Source organism: Giraffa tippelskirchi, chromosome 5 (genome assembly GCF_054371585.1).
Source record: "Giraffa tippelskirchi isolate mGirTip1 chromosome 5, T2T-mGirTip1v1.2.pri, whole genome shotgun sequence".
NCBI lineage: Eukaryota > Metazoa > Chordata > Mammalia > Artiodactyla > Giraffidae > Giraffa > Giraffa tippelskirchi.
Window position 1 is genome coordinate 15,273,035 of NC_137279.1, and position 20,097 is coordinate 15,293,131.

The 20,097-nt window shown below is 36.7% G+C and overlaps 1 protein-coding gene across 2 annotated transcripts in view; it reads right to left on the reverse strand.

Annotated features, from left to right (window-relative positions):
- Window positions 1-4,031: 4,031 nt before the first annotated feature.
- The window catches only part of TSEN15 (tRNA splicing endonuclease subunit 15), a 30,791-nt gene continuing 14,725 nt past the window's right edge, over window positions 4,032-20,097 (reverse strand). The window contains exons 4-5 of one of the 2 annotated variants that reach the window (XM_081492415.1): window positions 5,847-5,988; window positions 4,032-5,305 (exon numbers count right to left, since the gene is read on the reverse strand). In XM_081492415.1, the coding sequence (XP_081348541.1) occupies window positions 5,285-5,305; window positions 5,847-5,988 (163 nt within the window). In that variant the 3' untranslated portion in view covers window positions 4,032-5,284. Of the gene's footprint in view, window positions 5,306-5,834; window positions 5,989-20,097 lie in introns of both variants that reach the window. The other variant, XM_081492414.1, reaches the window with a different exon arrangement.

A 20,097-nucleotide genomic window follows, 5' to 3' on the forward strand; every position in this document is an offset into this window, starting at 1 on the left:
TTGTCAATGCATCTGTTCAGTGCAGTGGCTCAGTTGTGTCCGACTCTTTGCAACCCCATGGATTGCAGCACGCCAGGCCTCCTTGTCCATCACCAACTCCTGGAGCTTGCTCAAACTCATGTCCATGGAGTCGGTGATACGATCCAATAATAAAAGCATCACCTAGCTTTTATTACTATATACATATACATACATATACTTTTGTACATGAAGTAATAAAAGCAAGTAAATGGGGCTTCTCAGGTGGCGCTAATGGTAAAGAACCCACCTGCCAATGCAGGAGACATAAGAGACATGGGTTCGAACCCTAGGTCAGGAAGATCCCCTGGAGGAGGGCATGGCAACCCACTCCAGTAATGCCTGGAAAATCTCATGTACAGAGGAGTCTGGAGTGCTACAGTCTGTAAGGTCTCAAAGAGTCAGACACGACTGAAGCGATAACACAGCTCAGCAAGTAAATAATACCAGCTCTGCTATGAGAAACAAAATAAACAGTACTGAAGCTCTTGGTAGTGAATAAAAGACTACAATTATTGTTTAGCATTTATATGTAATATTGCCTTGTAACATTGTCAAATTACCCATACATATAGATTTTTCTCCTTGTAAGTCAGACAAAAAGTCTTTGAGAGGTGCCCTGGGTAATGTTTCTCGGTATCCTGTCCAATATTCAGTCCTTTGAGACAAATAACAAACATGCAATGATTTTCTGAAAACAGTTGTGGAACCCCTTCACCGTTAAGCAGACTGAATAAACTCCATACTTCATATGCTGTATGATAGGTATTCCTCACTCACACTGGCAACACTCTTTTAGAGTTTTGGCCAGGAGAGCTGTAATATGCTATCTGCGCTCCTTAAGAGCACAGGTCATATCTCACTATTTTTTGTTACCTCAGCACTTGCCATAGTCATCTAAGCACAGAGAAGTCCAGTTGATGTCTGAAGATAAATTAATATGTTAACAAATTAATAAACTTTAATTAAATAGCTCCCTAATACTACCTCCATTTAGTATTCTGAAATCTAAAAAGCCAGTCTTTGTTTGATTTCAGTTAAAAATTTTTTTTTAATCTTCCAGAATCATCCAAACAGTTTAAAAGTGACCCATCCAATAAGTCATGTGATTTTTCCATCTTCTTCCCTTGTGAACCTGAGCAAGCTCTTATTCAAAGATCATTAAGGGGATTAAGCTGCAGGACTGGGGGTGGTAAGGAACGGACAGCTCCTGGTCTGGAAGGAGGAAAATTGTACTAATTGTTCAGATAATACGACATTATTCTGCACATGTAAACAGTCAAGGTAACATACTGCAGATGAATAAAGAGCTTCTGTCTAGAAGAACTATAAACTTTGGCAGGAACCACGGTGCTGCTGCAGTGAAAGCCCTCCTGCTGGGGCTGCAATGGAAAAAGTGACCTCAGAGAGGAATTCAGAACTGAAGCACTCAAGAGAGAGAAGATGAAACACCATGAAGTTTTGATTAAGTCACTTGGTTCCAGGCATATAAAAGTGTAAACCTGTTTCAGCTTTTTTAAAACCTGGAGATTCCACGAACTTTGCGGATGAATATTCTAGTCTAGTTGTAGCTTAGAATTCCTAAGTGCCGCCACCCTCTGTTCTTCATGAGATCTGCAGTGTTTAAGAACGCATTCCCCCAGACAGCCCAGGTAAAGAAGCAAAGTAAGTTCAGTCTGGAGTCACTGGACCTAGGTCACTCAGTGTTCTGAGCCGTCCCAGCACAGAAGGTGCACTGAGGAGGGACCCCAAAATACAAAGGCAAAGACAGTACTAGAGGGAAACCATTGCACACCCTTTCCTCCATCCTGCTCCCATCTAGAGAGGACGTCTTTAGTGGGGAAGTTTATAGGTGTAACAGTAGCAATTTACATCTCTCACCACCAGGAGTTGGCCAGTTCGGTGAGTGTTTTAGAGCTGGTGTCTCTTGCTACCTGATCTGCTCTTGAAATTTTATTTAATATATTAGGCTTCTGCATGGAAAAAATGAAATGCATCATGGCATATGAGTATGAACAAAACCATATTCTAGGAAAAAAAAAACACCCACCCACCCACTCTTGCCCCAAACAAGCTTTTATTTTTAAATATAGATTTATATTTCCAGTAACACATGAATCAAGTCACATACTTAATGTCAGTAGAGAGTGTAATTTTGGAGTCATACCAGAAAGAGAAAGCGGGGGGGGGGGGGGTAGGTGTGAGCACATAAAACTTATTTATATTTTTATTTATCTTATTTCCACCGATTGAAAATAAATTTTCAAGAGTACCACTTCTCAAGTTAATTCATTTCTAAAGTCTGAAAATTCTGTGCTTATTTAGCAGTGCCCTCTGGTGTCCAGATGGATCATTTAAGTTTGCCTTCAGGCAAAAAGTAAACCGTTATACAACTAAACAAGTCTAGAGTTAGCATTCATTTATTCACCAAATATTTATTGAGTGCTCAGTATATGCCAGTTTGTGGAAGGTGATGAGATACACAGATGTATTAAAAAAAAAATACATGGTTTGTTATCATTTATATGTGGAATCTAAAAATCAAACTAGTGAATATAACAAAACAGAAACAGACTCAGAGATACAGAGAACAAATTAGAGATTACCAGTAGGAAGGAGGGAGAGGGAGGGGCAAAACAGGGGTAAGGGATTAAGAGACACAAACTACTATGTGTAAAATAAAAAGCAACAAGGATACACTGTACAGCATCGGGAAATATACCATTATGCTGTAGTAACTTTAAATGGAGTATAATCTATAAAAATATTGAATCACTATGTTGTATATCTGAAATTAACATTGCAAATCAACTATAGTTTAATTAAAAAAATTTTAAGGACACAGTTTTTTGTTCTGTTCTTAAGGAGCCCATAGTCTAACAAGAGAAGTAGATGTAAATGCAATTATCTAATAAAAGGTTAATTACTTGATCATACAAAAGAAATCAGTTTACCTATTTTTCACTAAAATGAGACAAACAGAGCTGAGTTGTCTCCATTTACAAACTGTTCTGGACCATTCTTCACATGAGCAGGTATCTGGCTGTCCTGGGACGGAGCAACTTCCATCATGTACATAGGGAACATTACAAAAAAGAGTAAACGTTCCAGAACATACAGGGAGGTTGAGACCTCGTTTTAAAGCTCTCTGTGAGAGAGCTCCTTTCACAGTCAACCCCAAGGCGCTTCCGGTCTTATAGTTACCTAGGGGCCCACGGTCACCAGGCCTGACACATAAATTTAATATTCATTTAGCCTCACATATCTTTCTGAAAATATAGACTGTTTTCTAACACTGCAATGAAAAGCCTCAAAAGGAATCAAATGGCAGAGACCCTAAGAACCGATAAGTCTGCAAATTTCCACCTGGGGTCACAGAAACACACTTTGTTCTGAATTGGTGGATCTTCAGGCCTTCTGGGGAAGCAGAGGAGCCTGAAGGAGTTACCAAGACCTTCCATCAAAAAGGAAAGTCAAATTCAAATAACATCGAAGGAAAGGACTCAGGAACTACCATAGCTCAAGAATGATGCTTTAAACAATTTTCCTTCTTTCAGCCATGTTTCCATTCTTGTTACTGCTGTTTTCTAGTGTAATAAGCCCTGGTTTGTTTCTAACCAACAGAAAATGGCAAAGGTGACAGGACATATGTGACTACATTATGTTAGATGACAAGGTCCACTTTGCTGACTCTCTCCTCGTCACTGGCTTTGAGCAAACAACCAGTTATGCTGGCAAGGCTCATGTGGCAAAGAGGGTGGCCTCTTGCCGGCAGCCCACTGAACTGAGGTCCTCAGTACAAGGGCCCACAGAGAACAGAAAGCTGCTACCAACCATGTGAGTGAGGAAGGAGACCTTTCGCCAATAAAGCCTCAGATGAGACTTATAGCCCTGACTGCAGCCTTACAAAGGACCCAACTTTGAGATATTAAATGTGTTGCATTTTTAAGTTGCTAAGTTTGTGGTAATATTAGTATACAAAAATAAATAACAAATATAGATCTCAGGACACATTTTTTTACTTTAAAACATTTTTATTATAAAAGTAATACCAACAAAGAAAAACTGAAATCTTAAAGAAAGACAAAGCCATCCATTTACTGTCCTGCCCTCTTATTATAACCACAGTTAGGAATTTATTTTGTCCTCTTTTTTTATTATATACTTGGTGTGTTATTTATAGCCATAATCATACCCATTCATACACTTTTGTTATCTTGCTTTTTTCTTTTTACTAAGCATTTTCTCATGTTTTACAGTATACTCATTTCTAATTTTTAATGGGTACATAACACACCATTCATTACCTTTGTATGTTTTTTGACTATTTCCCCAGACCAGGTGTTGGCAAACTATGGCCCTGCGTCTGTAAATAAAGTTTTATTGGAATACAGGCATATCCATTCATTTACATACTGTCTACAATTATTTTTATTCTACAAAAAGGATAGTTGAGAAGTTGTGAGAAAATCTATATGGCCTGAAAAACCTAAAATAGTTTCTTTCTGGCACTTTCCAGAAAAATTTTTCTGACTCTTGTCTTAACTTTTAAAACACCTTTCTAGGCAACAATTAGTTAAGAAAAAGTGGAAAAACTAAGTCTACTGAAGAAAGATGTTTTTAAGGTTCACACTGTCCGCTACTATTAATATCTCCCCTACAATATTCTAGCTATGATACAGTATGGTGGTAGTAGTAAGAATGGGAAAAAAAAAAAAAAGGCCCAGTGCTCTTGTAGGTAACACTTCTCTGGTCCCTATTAATCTAGATATGCAATTTTACACTCTGGATGAGCATATTTTTAATTTTGATTTAAAGTTAACCAAAGAAGGAAGTAACATTAACTGTACCATGAAAACCAATCAAAAGAACACTTTCTACTGGGGATGAAAAAGCAGACTAAAGTAAATTCTCCATTTCTGCAGACTAACTATAGTGACCAAAAGGCAGTGAGAGAGTTGAGTAAAGGAAAGAGATGGTGGTCTCAAGAATTTCCTATCCTTCTGAACATACCATAGGCATAAACTTGCATATGACTGTAATCAAACTGTCTCCAGGTGAGAAACTTCTAGAGCAACTATCTTAACTATTTTTTTTAACAAAATCAACTCTTCTATATGGGAAAGTTTTATTCTTCAAAAAAGAAAACTTCTGGAATGGGACCAGCTAAGTCAGCCCTGACTATCTCTGAGATAAAAGATGAACCAGGCTGATGGTTCTTAATCCAGTCTTGTGTGAACAAAGTAAGGATCGGGAAGTATAGGTGTCATCTTCTAAGGGAAATATTCTGCAACATAAAAAAAAGAAAAAGATCAGGATGGACCTTCTCCCCAAAAGATAATGTAATTTAAAGCAAAACTTGAAAGATATTTATTGTGATTATCTCAATTATGCTAACAATGTATGTAAAGAAATCAAATAAAACACATTTATGTATTAAATTGTTCCTGTCAAAATGCCAACCAATTTACCATTTCCCTTTAATGTTCTTTTGGTTAAAACTATTATAAGCCTTTATATTCCACCCCAGTTACTCATCAAATAATTAAATGCATCATGACTTCGTAAAGTACTCTGGGAAACTATAAAATTTTCTGTAGAGTAAGGAAGTCAAATAATTTTTTGTGAAAACAACTAGGAACATGTTACTTTGAACAGAACAGAACATAGCTAGTTTTCTGAGGTATGAGACATCAAGTCCTTTTTCCCTTGAATTTTCATATTGCAAAAGAAGTGATGGTTCTGTGAATGGATTGATTCACACTTAAAATCATGCCATAATTTTCTTCTTTTTTCACTGTTTTACTGATAGTTGCCTCCAAACTGACCTGAGGATCTGGCAGCATAAATCCATCAGTGAGTTTGTAGTAGACTATTGTAGAGTCGGACTCTACTATAGCCAAAGTAAATGACATGGGCAAGTCGGGATCACCTTGCAATTTTCGCGATGCCTTCAAGATTTCCCTTATCCTGAAAATAGAGTCATAACACATTTAGGATTCACAGTCACTCAGTTAATAATAAGGTCAAATACTGTAAAATCTTGGAGACAAGGTACACAGTAACATTATATCCATAACATTGACTCAGGAAATGTCTGAAGGCTCAAATATAAACATTTAAGTTACCTTTTTATACAGAAAATCCCACAAATAAGCATTATCTACTGACTTTCAGTCCTCCTCTTTTGTATTCACTCATCTCTCCCAATCATTATACCTAAGAGAATCAAAACTGTATCTATGGAATCTACAGAAAGGGACACTAACAGTATTTAGTGCATCTAAATTGGCTAAAAATTTTCATTACTCATCTTCCAATTTTCCAACTTGGTACCTTACAGCAAAACAATTGGTATTCAGGTATTTTGTTGTTGTTTTTTTAATAGACTATAATAAACATTTCCCCATGTTTCTACATGGTGCTCAAAATTAGAATCTTTATAAGGTTATATAATATTCTATTGATTCACAATTTATCCAATCATTCCCCTATTGCTGTAATGTTCTTTCAGGTTTTTTTTGTGTGTGTGTGTGTGAGGAGGAGGGTGCTAATAAAGATAAACTGTGATAATCATCTTTCTGCAGGTAGTAGTTTCTTTTTAAATAATTCTGCTGGGTCTTTCCAAGTATCAGAATTATTGGATATGAATACAGATATTTCTGTGGCTCTCATGTATTCTGATACTTAATAAAAGCAAAAAGAAAAACAGAGAAAAAAATTTTTATAAACTTATATGTCAAGTATCAATGTTATGAAGGATTTTGGTTTGCTTGCTGTGGAAAATAATCTACTAAATCCAATATCAAGATCTTCAAAGCACTGTTAGCTTTTGCTTACCATGAACTAAAAATCCTATTACCAGCCTAACAAAACCTGTGTTCAGTAATTGAGGAAAATGTAAACTCCAGAGGAGCCTTCTTAAAAGGGCAAATAAAAAATGATCAGCTGTTTTTTTCATTAAGCTAACCAATTTTCTGGAATTGGAAAAAGATTTACTAGCATATTAACATGCTACAACTGAATACATAAATAACACTATACTCTCTTTAGCAAAAGTCTAATTTGTCCTCTTAAATTCTACTCCCAACTCTAAGTAAAAACTCTTGTGGTGACTCTTCACCCATCCTACTAGCTCTTTAAGTTATAAAGAATCTAAAAAGAAGTCTCTGCTTTGAAATAGTCTTCCTACAGTAATTATAATACTTTTTAAAAAACCTGTGGAGGAGACAAGATCTTAAAAGTGATTTGAAGCAGCAATAAACCTCTGGGAAAGCGGAAACTGGATTGTTCTTGCTAAACTATCATTTAGTCACTGCATAATATGTTACAGAGTGATAACTGGTTTCTTAAAACAGTCACAAAAGGCTGCTTCCTACTACCTATCATTTAATATTCACAAGTATATAATCACATAAGGAAAGAATGAGTTTCTAAGTTTGTCAAAGCTCATAGTCAAACCATTTCTAAGATGACCTTGAGAGAGTCAATTCAACAGTATGGTAATACTGGTATTATTGGATAAACAAAATATTTGCCTGAAAAAAATCTTAATTACTTTTCAAGAGTCAGCAAAGCATCATCTTCTTTCCCCAATCCTACAGAGACAGCTTGTGCAAACCTACATTACTGTAATCACTACCTTGTATTTACACACCTAAGTGTCTGTTTCCACTGACTTGTACCAATTTTGAGGGTCAAAGCTTTCTAAGAAAAAAATTGTTAATAGTATGTAGTAGAATGCTTCAAAGTATCTGTAGTAATTTCTTCAAAGTATCTGATATTTGTTTGCTTTTTGTTTAACGTGCATGCATGTTAAGTTGCTTCAGTTGTGTCTGACTCTGCAACCCTATGGACTGTAGCCTGTCAGGCATCTCTGTCCATGGGATTCTCCAGGCAAGAATACTGGAGTGGGTTGCCATGCCCACCTCCAGGGGATCTTCCCAACCCAGGGTTCAAACCCGCATCTCTTACGTCTCATCACAACATTCAAATTGCTTTATCATTTGTCTCTACACCAAGGCTTGGTAGACTCTGGTCACCTGTTTTTCTATAGCCCATGAGCTAAGAATATCTTCATATCTTCAAATGGTACATTTTTGAATGGTCATATAAGTACCTACATAATAGCCTTGATTTTGCCACTCTGCCCACAAAGCCCAACATGCTCACTACCTGGTCCTTTAAGAAAAGGTTTGCTGACCCCTACTCTACACTATGAAAAAAGTTAAGAATAAAAATTGTCAGATATGATCACTAAGGCAGTGTTCTTTCTTTCAACATTACTAGTTCAAAAGTCAGAGCAGAAGGAGATTTCACTTCTAATTAGGATATAGAAGATCTCAAAAGACCACCATTCCTATAATAACAAAGAGAAAATACCTCATTTGCTTAAAAATATACCATTTTTCTTTAATGCCATAAAAGAGAGGTAAACACAAAGAAGTATAAAGGAGCTAAATTCCAATGAGAAACGAGCCCTTCCTGGGTAAACTAGAGACCAAGACACAGCCACTTTTAACCCTCAAGGGCAACTGCTAAGTCTGGTCACTGTGGCTGGAGGAGTGAGCCAGTCATAGGAAAGTGACTTCACTGGGACCAGGAGAAAACAGCACAACATCTAAAAGCCACACTTGAACTGGTGTGGTGGACTGGAATCTTGAGGGACATCAGTCCCTCCAGTTCACCAATTCTTACTCATGGGACTTCTGCTGTGTTTAAGCAGCAGCGTGAAAAGCTGGGGAAGGGGCTAGAAAATGGCAGGCAAGCCCCAATCACTAGGCCCTGCTGACGAGAGAGGCCTGATTCCATTCTCAAGACATTTGAAACCACAACAGAACTGATAACTAAAAAGCTGCTACCCAGCCATGATTCCTCTTGACTTCTGATCTGAATGACTAAATAAGACCCTGCCCTCTACCTGCCAGACAGAGGAAAGGATGAGCTCTTTGGGGGGCGGTGGTGGGAGTGGTGGTGGGTGGGTAGGTAGCATCCACATCAGTCTATCAACATCAGTCTCTTCTTCATACACAATGGCCAGCATCCCATGAAAAACTCTAAGCTATGTGAAGAAGCTGGAAAATATATCTAATAATCAAGAGCAAAAAAATCAACACAAGAAGACCATCATAAAACTAAGGCTGTTGAAAAACTTAGATGCTGGAGTTAAGTAAAGATTCTCAAATAAATACAATAAATATTACGGTATTGAGAAAAAACATAGACAAAATGAGTGATAAGATGAAAAATTTAAGCAAAAGAATTAAAATTCTAAAGAAAATGAACATTCTAGAATCTAAAAATATATTTTTAAAATTATTGACTAGGCTTAATGACAGATTAGACACAAAAGAAGAAAGAATTTAATGAATCTAAAAACAGGTCACAAAAAACTTAACTGAAGTATAATACAAGGAGAACATTTTTTTTTTTCTTTAAATAAAACATCAGGGGCCTTTAGTGCAACATCAGTCTAACATACGTGTAAATTACAGAAAGAAAAGAAGGAGAGAATAGTGTGTATCTTAGTCTGTTCAGGCTGCTATAACAAAATACCACAGCTTATAAACAATAGAAGTTTATTTCTCGGGGTTCTGAAAGTTGAAAAGTCCAAGATCAAGGCAGCAGCACCGTCTCTTTCGGTGGAAGTCCTCTTCCTGGTTCACAGCCTGAACTCTCTTACTGAGTTTTCACACGGTGAAAGGGGAACTGGTCTCTGTCAGGTCTTCTTTAAAGGTACTAATTCCATTTATGGGGGTTCTACCATCGTTGATTGCTTAAGCATCTCCAAAGATCTCACCTCCTAATACCATCATCTTCTGGGCTAAGGATTTCCATATGAAACATAGGGGACACATTTAGACTACAGCAATGTAGAAGAAATAGTTCAGACTTTCCCAAAATTGTTGTCTCTGAATGTAAAGTGTCTCTCTTACAGAGAGCATGTAGTTGGATCTTGTTTTTATATCCAGTCTTATAATTTCTGTCCTTTGATTGGAAAGTTTAATCCATTCACATTTAAAATAATATTGTTGGATTTATATATGCCATTTGCTATTTGTTTTGGGTGGCTCAGCTGGTAAAGAATCCGCATGCAGTGAGGGAGATCTGGGTTCAATCCCTGGGTTGGGAAGATCCCCTGGAGAAAGGAACAGCTAGCCACTCCAGTATTCTGGCCTGGAGAATTCCACGGACTGTATAATCCCTCGGGTCACAAAGAGTTGGACGCAACTGAGTGATTTTCACTTTCACCTTCTGTATATCACGTCTTTTTTTTGTTCCTCTGTTCCTCCTTTACCTCATCCTTTTGTATTAAATTGATGTTTTCTAGAGTACTACTTTGATAACGTTGTGTTTTTTTTAATTATACAGTTGACCCCTGAACAACACAGATTTGAACTGTAGGTCTACTCATCTGTGGATTTTTTTTTCAATAAATATGTATTCAATACTATAGTACTATGATCCCTGGTTTATTGAATCTGTGGATACAGAACTGCAGACACAGAGGGTCAACTATAAAGTTATACTCAGATTTTCAACTGTGCAGAGAATTGGCATCCCTAATCCCTGCATTGTTCAAGGGTCAACTGTACTGTTTTGAGTTTCTTAGTGGTGGTTCTAGAGATCACACTATATGCACCTTCATTTATCACAATTTACTCAGATTAATTCTAATCCAATTCTAAAACAAATATAGAAACTACAATATAATTTCATTCCTTTCTCCCTCTTTTGTGCAATTATTGTCATATATATTATGCCTATATATTATAAACTCAGTACAGTATTATATTATTACTTTATACAATCTTATATCTTTAAAAAAGTTAAGAGGAAAAAGGATAAAAATATATTAACCTACATATTTAATATTTCTGGTACTAATATTTCTTCAAGTTACTCTCTGATGTCATTTCCTTGCTTCTATATAGCCCCATCCTTTGTGTTAATATTATCATCTGTATTGCTTCTTAATGCTATAAGTCCGATCTGTTGATTTTTGGCAAAGGTACAAAGGCAATTCAATGAAGAAAGTCTTTTTAACAAATGGTGCTATAATCTGAAGATAGTATACCTCTATGTCTACAAATAAGATTACTGTAATAATCAATGGGGTGGCATACATGAAAAGGCTTTACAAACTGACAAGTAGTCACTGAATACAGTATTTTTATCAACTATCTATACCAGATTTCCTTCTTTGAAAATTGGGACATAATATGGTAATCAGTACCTTCCTCTTAAAAAACAATTTCCACCTATGTTGAATGGTATGACAATTAGCTAGCTTGCTGCTCATATCAGAGGTTTACTTTATAAAGAGATATTTAGATGAAGCAACCACAAATATTAATCAGAAATGTTGTTACACAGCACTGATGAAAAGTAATACTCTGAAGCCACTGCAATATACATAACTTACAAATAAGTATCTTCAAATATCCCTAACTGGCAGGGTATGATGAAGATAGGACACAGATGGAAGGGGAAAAAAAAACTTAAGACAACTTTTACCTATTTTCTTTTTCTTCCAATATAACATGATTTAAATCAGAAATGTATATGTGTATGTGTGTGTGCATGCATGCGGTTTTTTTCCCTAATGTAAACTGCGTGGGAATTCTAGCTCAAATACTAAAATTTAGGATAGAAATTTCCATCTCATTCATATTTGTTTCCAGAGTTCTTTGATATAAATAGCAAAACATTTTCAGACTTACTCACAACACCCATGTGGGAAACCCTCACATTTGAAAATTAGCTCAGAGTTGTAAAGGGGGTATTGTCTTCAGAGTTGGAAATCACTGTCAAAAATGAAATGGAAGTTCCCATCTCAGGGCTCTGTTTAAGCTACGTGGAAGTGTGTGGGGGAAAATTACCAATGAATTTTCTCAGTAATAACAGAATTAAATAATTTATCTGCCTCTGTTACTCAAAGCACACTTGGGAAGTCTCACAAAGAATCTTGTTCAGGATCTCTGCTAGTCAATGGCAATCTGTAACCCATGTTTAAGGTAATGCCATCGTCTTTGTCTATTTGAGATCTGTTTCATTTGTTCCCTTTATGGGGTAATAATAAACTCCCAAAGATGTTTACTTTGAGTCAACAGACTGTGCTTTCTCAATATAACAACAACAGGTTTCAAAGTTCTATTTTGAAAATCACACATGATTGTAAAGATGCTGAGGACAATGAAGCATCACTAAAATACTCTAGTCTCATTTAACCTCTAACAAGCTCATAGTTTGAAATCTTCATTTAGAAACCACAGAACAAAGTTTCCTTATACGCATATTTTGTAAAGGCTCAGTTCTTTGGAAATATATCGTAGAGATGTTACATCAGACAGATCTAAAATAATAATTTAGATAATAAAACCCTTTATAGTTCATATCTGATAGAAATTCACATATGTGAAACATAACCTATGTATTAACAATAAGAATTTCAGGTTTTTTAGTTCATTGCATTTTAAGGGAAAAATCCCACCTAAGAAAGAGATAAATCAGTATCATAGTTGTTGACCAACAGTAACAGAATTTGATGTTTATAACAGGTTTTTCTTTCTCATAACTGTTTAGAGAAGAGCTCAGCATACTGAAAACAGTGATTCTGAAATTTAACAAAGCTAACTTGAGAAAGTGCCTGAGGCAAACACACAGAGAATATTATTTGGCTACTGCCATTTCTCCAAGCTATTTAAATTCTTTCAATAAATCTTAGCATCTATTTTTTTTTTTTTTTTGGTAAGAACCCTACAATAGAGACTAAGTAATCTCTGGAGATTTGCACAGAGGGCAAAAAAGTTGAAGACAACATTAATTTTAACTTCAACCATGTTGAACTAGAATGCATCATGGGTTAAAATTATTATTAATTTCACCCCACAGAAGGCAATATGTTCTTCTGTCCTCTTCAATGTGGCCAAATTGATACATGCTTTAGTTACATTGATAAAAGACATTTACTCCCTGATCTGTCTCATTATGATATATTGAAAGGACACACCATAATGCAACTCTGAAACACAATGCAAGATTAAATTTGTGCCCACAGGGCCTTACTCATCCACAGGCTCAATCCTCAAAGTTTCAAGAATAACAGACCACCCGCTAAGGGATCATGCCAATGCCTTCCTCATAAAAAATCAAGGCAGCTCAAGTCTCAGGGGGGTTTACTCAACAATTAAGTGCCTGTGTGGCTATTTGCCCCAGAGGGAAGTCATTCTGCTAAAATAAATTGCAAGTTTGTTTTTTGTTTTTTTTTCTTGAGGGTAAGAGAAAAAAAAAATGCTATGCTAGTTGAAAGAAGCTGCCAGAATGGGTGGTTTCACCAGAAGCAGATTTCCAGCAGAGGTAGTATGAGGACACACATCCTGATACGCAGGGCAGACAAATGCCAGAAGTCACTTCACAAGTCATTAGACTTCAGGCCTCATATAAAATAATGATCACTTAATGAATTTGTAATAAAGAATATATACTTTAGGAGAGAGGAAATATTTTTTAGGGGGAAATAATAATGGAGTATCCTTCAAAAAATATGTAGCACTTCAGAATTAAATCTTATAACTAAGAACATCTTTAAAAATTTCTAAAGGAGGAACTGTTAGTTCTATTAACCCTTTACTCCACCATTACTATAAGTCCTTCTTCCAAGGGACTTAGGCAAAAGAAGGGTTGAAGTAGGGGGTGGGGTGTAGGGTTGAAGGGTTGAAGTAGGGTGTGTTGAGCGGTGAAGATATGCACGAAAAAGAATTTAACTAAAAGGTAAGGAGCCTATTCATAGCATCAGCAAAGGGACTCTCCAGATCTGTGACTGTTCTCTCCTCAGATGCAGACAGTTTTAGTTACTGTGTAAAGTGTAGGAGAATCTTGCAAACAGATAAATTTTGTAGACACTCTGGTTTTAGAGAAACTCTTGCAAGGTTGCTTGGAGCAACCTTATGTTCTTTAAGATATTATTCAGCAACTTTCTTTTGCAGAAACTGAGTCATCTCCCTCACTCATCCCACAAATACCTATTTAACACCAAATATCAGGTAATAGGTTAGGCACAGGGGAAGTATTAATAGCAACGAACAGAACAAAGTTCCTGTTTCCATCGAGGAAGTGGGGGGAAGAAGAAGGTAAACAATATATAATACACTGGGTAGCAATAAGTTCAGTCGCTCAGTCGTGTCCGATTCTGTGACCCCATGAACTGCAGCACACCAGGCCTCTCGGTCCATCACCAACTCCCGGAGTCTACCCAAACCCATGTTCAACGAGTCGGTGATGCCATCCAACCATCTCATCCTCTGTCGTCCCCTTCTCCTCCCACCCCCTCCTACCCAGCATCAGGGTCTTTTCCAATGAGTCAACCCCTCGCATGAGGTGGCCAAAGTATTGGAGTTTCAGCTTCAACATCAGACCTTCCAATGAACACCCAGGATTGATCTCTTTTAGGATGGATTGATTGGATCTCCTTGCAGTCCAAGGGACTCTCAAGAGTCTTCTCTAACACCACAGTTCAAAAGCATCAATTCTGTGGCGCTCAGCTTTCTTCACCGTCCAACTCTCACATCCATACATGACGACTGGAAAAACCATAGCCTTGACTAGACGGACTTTTGTTGGCAAAGTAATGTCTCTGCTTTTAAATATGCTATCTAGGTTGGCCATAACCTTCCTTCCAAGGAGTAAGCGTCTTTTAATTTCATGGCTGCAGTCCATCAGCAGTGATTCTGGAGCCCAAAAATATAAAGTCTGACACTGTTTCCACTGTTTCCCCATCTATTTCCCATGAAGTGATGGGACCAGATGCCATGATCTTAGTTTTCTGAACATTGAGCTTTAAGCCAACTTTTTCACTCTCCTCCTTCACCTTCATCAAGAGGCTCTTTAGTTCTTCTTCACTTGCCATAAAGGTGGTGTCATCCGCATATCTGAGGTTATTGATATTTTTCCCGGCAATCTTGATTCCAGCTTGTGTTTCTTCCAGCCCAGTGTTTCTCATGATGTACTCTGCATATAAGTTAAATAAGCAGGGTGACAATATGCAGCCTTGACGTCCTCCTTTTCCTATTTGAAACCAGTCTGTTGTTCCATGTCCAGTTCTAACTGTTGCTTCCTGACCTGCATACAGGTTTCTCAAGAGACAGGTCAGATGGTCTGGTATTCCCATCTCTTTCAGAATTTTCTACAGTTTATTGTGGTCCACACAGTCAAAGGCTTTGGCATAGGCAATAAAGCAGAAGTAGATGTTTTTCTGGAACTCTCTTGCTTTTTCGATGATCCAGCGGATATTGGCAATTTGATCTCTGGTTCCTCTGCCTTTTCTAAAACCAGCTTGAACATCTGGAAGTTCACGGTTCACGTATTGCTGAAGCCTGGCTTGGAGAATTTTGAGCATTACTTTACTAGCATGTGAGATGAGTGCAATCGTGCGGTAGTTTGAGCATTCTTTGGCATTGCCTTTCTTTGGGATTGGAACGAAAACTGACCTTTTCCAGTCCTGTGGCCACTGCTGAGTTTTCCAAATTTGCTGGCATATCGAGTGCAGCACTTTCACAGCATCACCTTTGAGGATTTGAAATGAATGTAGTAATAAAAGAGGGCCACTTCATAGGTTGCAATAGTACAGAGGGTGAGATGATAGTAGCTTATACCACAGTGATATAGTATAGCAAAAGAGGTGAGAGATGGTCAGATTTTAGATAAACTTAAGGGAGAAGTGACAGAATTTGTTAAATTAATTTGGAGGTCTGAGAACTGGGTAGATTAAAACTAATCAGAGATTATATAGCAAGGTTAATATATGAAAGTTAGCTGCTTTCCTATATACCAGCAATGAACAATTGGAATTTCAAATGAAACACACAACATCATTTACATTAGCATCCAAAAAGTTAAATACTATAGGTATAAACTAAGAAAAATATACACAGGATCCGTATAAGGAAAACTATAAAACTCTGATGAAAGAAATCACAGGAGGTCTAAATAAATGGAGAAATAGTCCATATCCTTGGATAGGAAGATTGAATATTATTAAGATGCCAATTCTTCCCATTGTGATCTATACATTAAGCACAATCCTATCAAAACTCTCAACTATACACCATTCTGAAAAAGGCAAAGCTATAGAGAGAGTTGAAAGTTCAGTGGCAGCCAGCAGTTCAGAATGGAGGCGACGGGATGACTATATGCAGCACAGGATTTTTAGGGCAGTAAAACTATTGTGTCTAATAGTGGATATGTGACATTATGCATGTGTTAAAACCAGCAGATCTGTACAATAAAAAGAGGGAACCTTAACGTAAAACTATGGACCTTACTTAATAATACTATATCAATATTGGTTCATTAATTATAACAAATGTACCATACTAAAGCAAGACAATAATAACTAATAAACACTGTGCTGGACTGAAACTTATGTGGGAAACCTCTGTACTATCTGCTCAAGTTTTCTGTAAATTTAAAATTGTTTTAAAACATAAAGCATAGATAGATGCAAAGCGATAACTATCTCCAAGGTTTCTGGCCTGAGCTTCAGAATGCATAGTGTTGCCATTTATAGAGTTGCCAAATATAGAGATTTGTTTTTTTTTTTTTAACATGTATCTATTCTTTTTCAAATTCTTTTTCCATTTAGGTTGTTACATAATATTGAGCAGAATTTCCCATGCTTACAGTAGCTCTTTGTTGGTTATTCAACTGCTATATTCTAAGTATAGCAGTGTGTACATGTTAATCCCAAACTCCTTGACCATCCCCCCTCACAACACTTCCCCTCTGGTAACCATAGGTTAATTCTCTAAACTCAAAAGTTTTTGCACAGCAAAGGAAATCATAAACAAACCAAAAACGCAACCCAGCACACAAGAGATGCCTAATAAATGAATGAGCAACCTAAAATATGCTGCAGCAATATGCAATTTACTTTTTTATCCTTCCCCTCAAACAAAATGATGCTTCTTTGATTCTAGATGGTCTATAATTCCATTAATATTCATTTATATTCATCATATTTAATGCTTCAAGAGAAAGTATGATTATGGATATTCATAAATTTTTTTACTGAAAGTTATATTATTTTAGTATAAGAAGAATAAATAAAATTTTAATTTTTCCTACACATCTATGTTTTAAAATATGGGTTTTTTCCCTCTTTCCTCAAACAAACACTGGGTACAATGGATTTAAAAATAAACAACTGGTCCATTTTTATTATTTGGGTTAATGCTGTGAGAACATATAAACAGCTGATAAAATATTTTTTAAATATTAAAAAAAGAAAAATTACTCTTTACAGGCCTTAAAAACTATATTTAAAAGCTACATTAACTCCGACAAAGTAAAAAGAACTGGAGTTAGGAAGAATGTATTCTTTTGAAACACTGAGAACCTTGACAACAACACTGTAGGAAACAGGTTGATGTGGTTTAATCAGCAAAGCATCAGATTAAAAACGCACAGGATTTCTAGTCTAACTTTGGCTCTGACACTCATTTCTATGTGTAATGACTTTTTTCACTTCTCTTAAAGCATCAATTATATAAAGATCTCACCAAAAGAGTTCTCATCAAATCAAACGACAAAAGTTATTAGACTTTTAGCCTTGTGGCTACTGAACTAGCAGATGACCAATCTGGTATATGAAATGTTAAAGGCTTTTTTTTTTTTTCTAAATTTCCAGAGTGATGTTCAGACAGGAAGATGCTAAGAAAGAGAACATTTGGAAAAACTGCCTTTCAGATAAACTAGTAGAAGGTACCCATTTTAGAGAGGTTATCAATCATGATACATCAAAAGAAACGCCACTGATTCGTGGAAGTGGAGGGATAAAACAGTCATGGGAGAGGTTCCACCCTCACATAAGTTATCCACTATCCTTCTCTGGCACTGAGAAGAGGCTCATTTATAATTTAGTCAGGTTTGAAAGGATGAATGATTCATTGGTATTACTAAGCAAGGAACTACAGTCCTTTGTAACAAAAGAGATTTATTGAACATTTTAAAAAAACAGTATCTTAACTGTCCCTGGATCTCATAATTGTAAAAAATTCTCTGCTCAGCTTTTTAAAAAAACTTATATATAAAAACAGATGAGCTTAAAATATGGCAACTGGGGTTTGAGTTTTCAGCACATCTCTCATATTTTACTAAGGAAACTAAATTGATATGGAAATTGGAAGATGACATAAGTTCTACCAGGAAAAATAAAACTGATAGCTAAAAAACACAAAAATATTTTTTCCCCTCACAATTTGCTATGGGTCCCTGTGTGAGTTTCTTAAGGAAGGTATTTTCCCATATACAACTACCCATAATACTAGTACTATTACAGAAGCCTGTAAAACTACCTTAATTTTGTTGTAATATACTTCATTCATTTAGGAACACTCAACAAATATCAATGTCAGGATGGTCCAAAGAGAAGCTAACTAAGCTCTCTCAACATAAATTTGACTTCATTTGCTACCTCAGCTCGGAAAAAGGCCCATGGCTATCATTAGGATTCCTCCGGTTGTCTTATCTTTAAATTCATCAGATGAATTTACTACTATCTATCAATTTACTACTATCATAACCTCTACAGTCACTGACCAAAACTGCTACATGAATTCTTAGATTTGCTTTAGCAAGAAACAATCCAGAATGCTTTACGTATGTATACACCATCCAAATATATAACTTAATTAGTATTTTAAAGTGTAAGCTAAAGGTTATTTATTAGCTTTAGAAAGTATTTTTAGATGAGAGAAAAAGTAGTTGTATCCTTCCTGTTAAAAAGCATATTCCCAGTTTCATACTCCCATCAGTATAATTTACCCACTTGTTACTGGATACAAGCATTTTACCAATTCTATTCTCCTCCTGGACATCAGTAATTAGTATTAAATCAGCATTTTCACAAGAGACTAGTATACATAAGACCTTCTGATACTTGAAAAATACACCAGAGTGTTTTAACTATGAGCAAATTTTATGTATAAGGCTTCCCAGGTGGCATTAATGGTAATGAATCTGCCTGCCAATGCAGGAGTCAGAACGGCTATCACCAAAAAATCCACAAACAACAAAAGCTGGAGAGGGTGTGGAGAGAAGAGAACCCTCCTGCACTGTTGCTGGGACTGTAAATTGGTACAGCCACTATGGAGAACAGTATGGAGGTTCCTTGTGCTGTGCTGTGCTTAGTTGCTCAGTCGGGTCTGACTCTTTCTGACCCCATGGATTGTAGCCTACCAGGCTCCTCTATCCATGGGGATTCTCCAGGCAAGAATGCTAGAGTGGGTTGGCAGGCCCCCCTCCAGGGAATCGTCCCAACCCAGGGATCGAACCCAAGTCTCCTGCATGGAGCTTCCTTAAAAAACTAAATTAGAGCTACCATATGACCCTGCAATCCTACTCCTGGGCATACATCTGGAGAAAAATATGATCAGAAAGGATGCATGCACCCCAGTGTTCATTGCAGCACTGTTTACAAGAGCCAAGATGTGGAAGCAACCTAAATGCCTACTGACACAGGAATGGATAGAGAAGATGTGGTACATATATACAAGGGAATATTATTCAGCCATTAAAAAGAATGAAATAATGCCATTTGCAGCAACATGGATGGACCTAAAGAGTGTCATACTGAGTGCAGTAAGTCAGACAGAGAAGGAAAAATATCGTATGCTGTTCAAGCTGGTTTTAGAAAAGGCAGAGGAACCAGAGATCAAATTGCCAACATCCGCTGGATCATCGAAAAAGCAAAAGAGGCCCAGAAAAACATCTACTTCTGCTTTATTGACTGTGCCAAAGCCTTTGACTGTGTAGATCACAATAAACTGTGGAAAATTCTGAAACAGATGGGAATACCAGACCATCTGACCTGTCTCTTGAGAAACCTGTATGCAGGTCAGGAAGCAACAGTTAGAACTGGACATGGAACAACAGACTGGTTCCAAATAGGAAAAGGAGGACGTCAAGGCTGCATATTGTCATCCTGCTTATTTAACTTATATGCAGAGTACATCATGAGAAACGCTGGGCTGGAAGAAACACAAGCTGGAATCAAGATTGCCGGGAGAAATATCAATAACC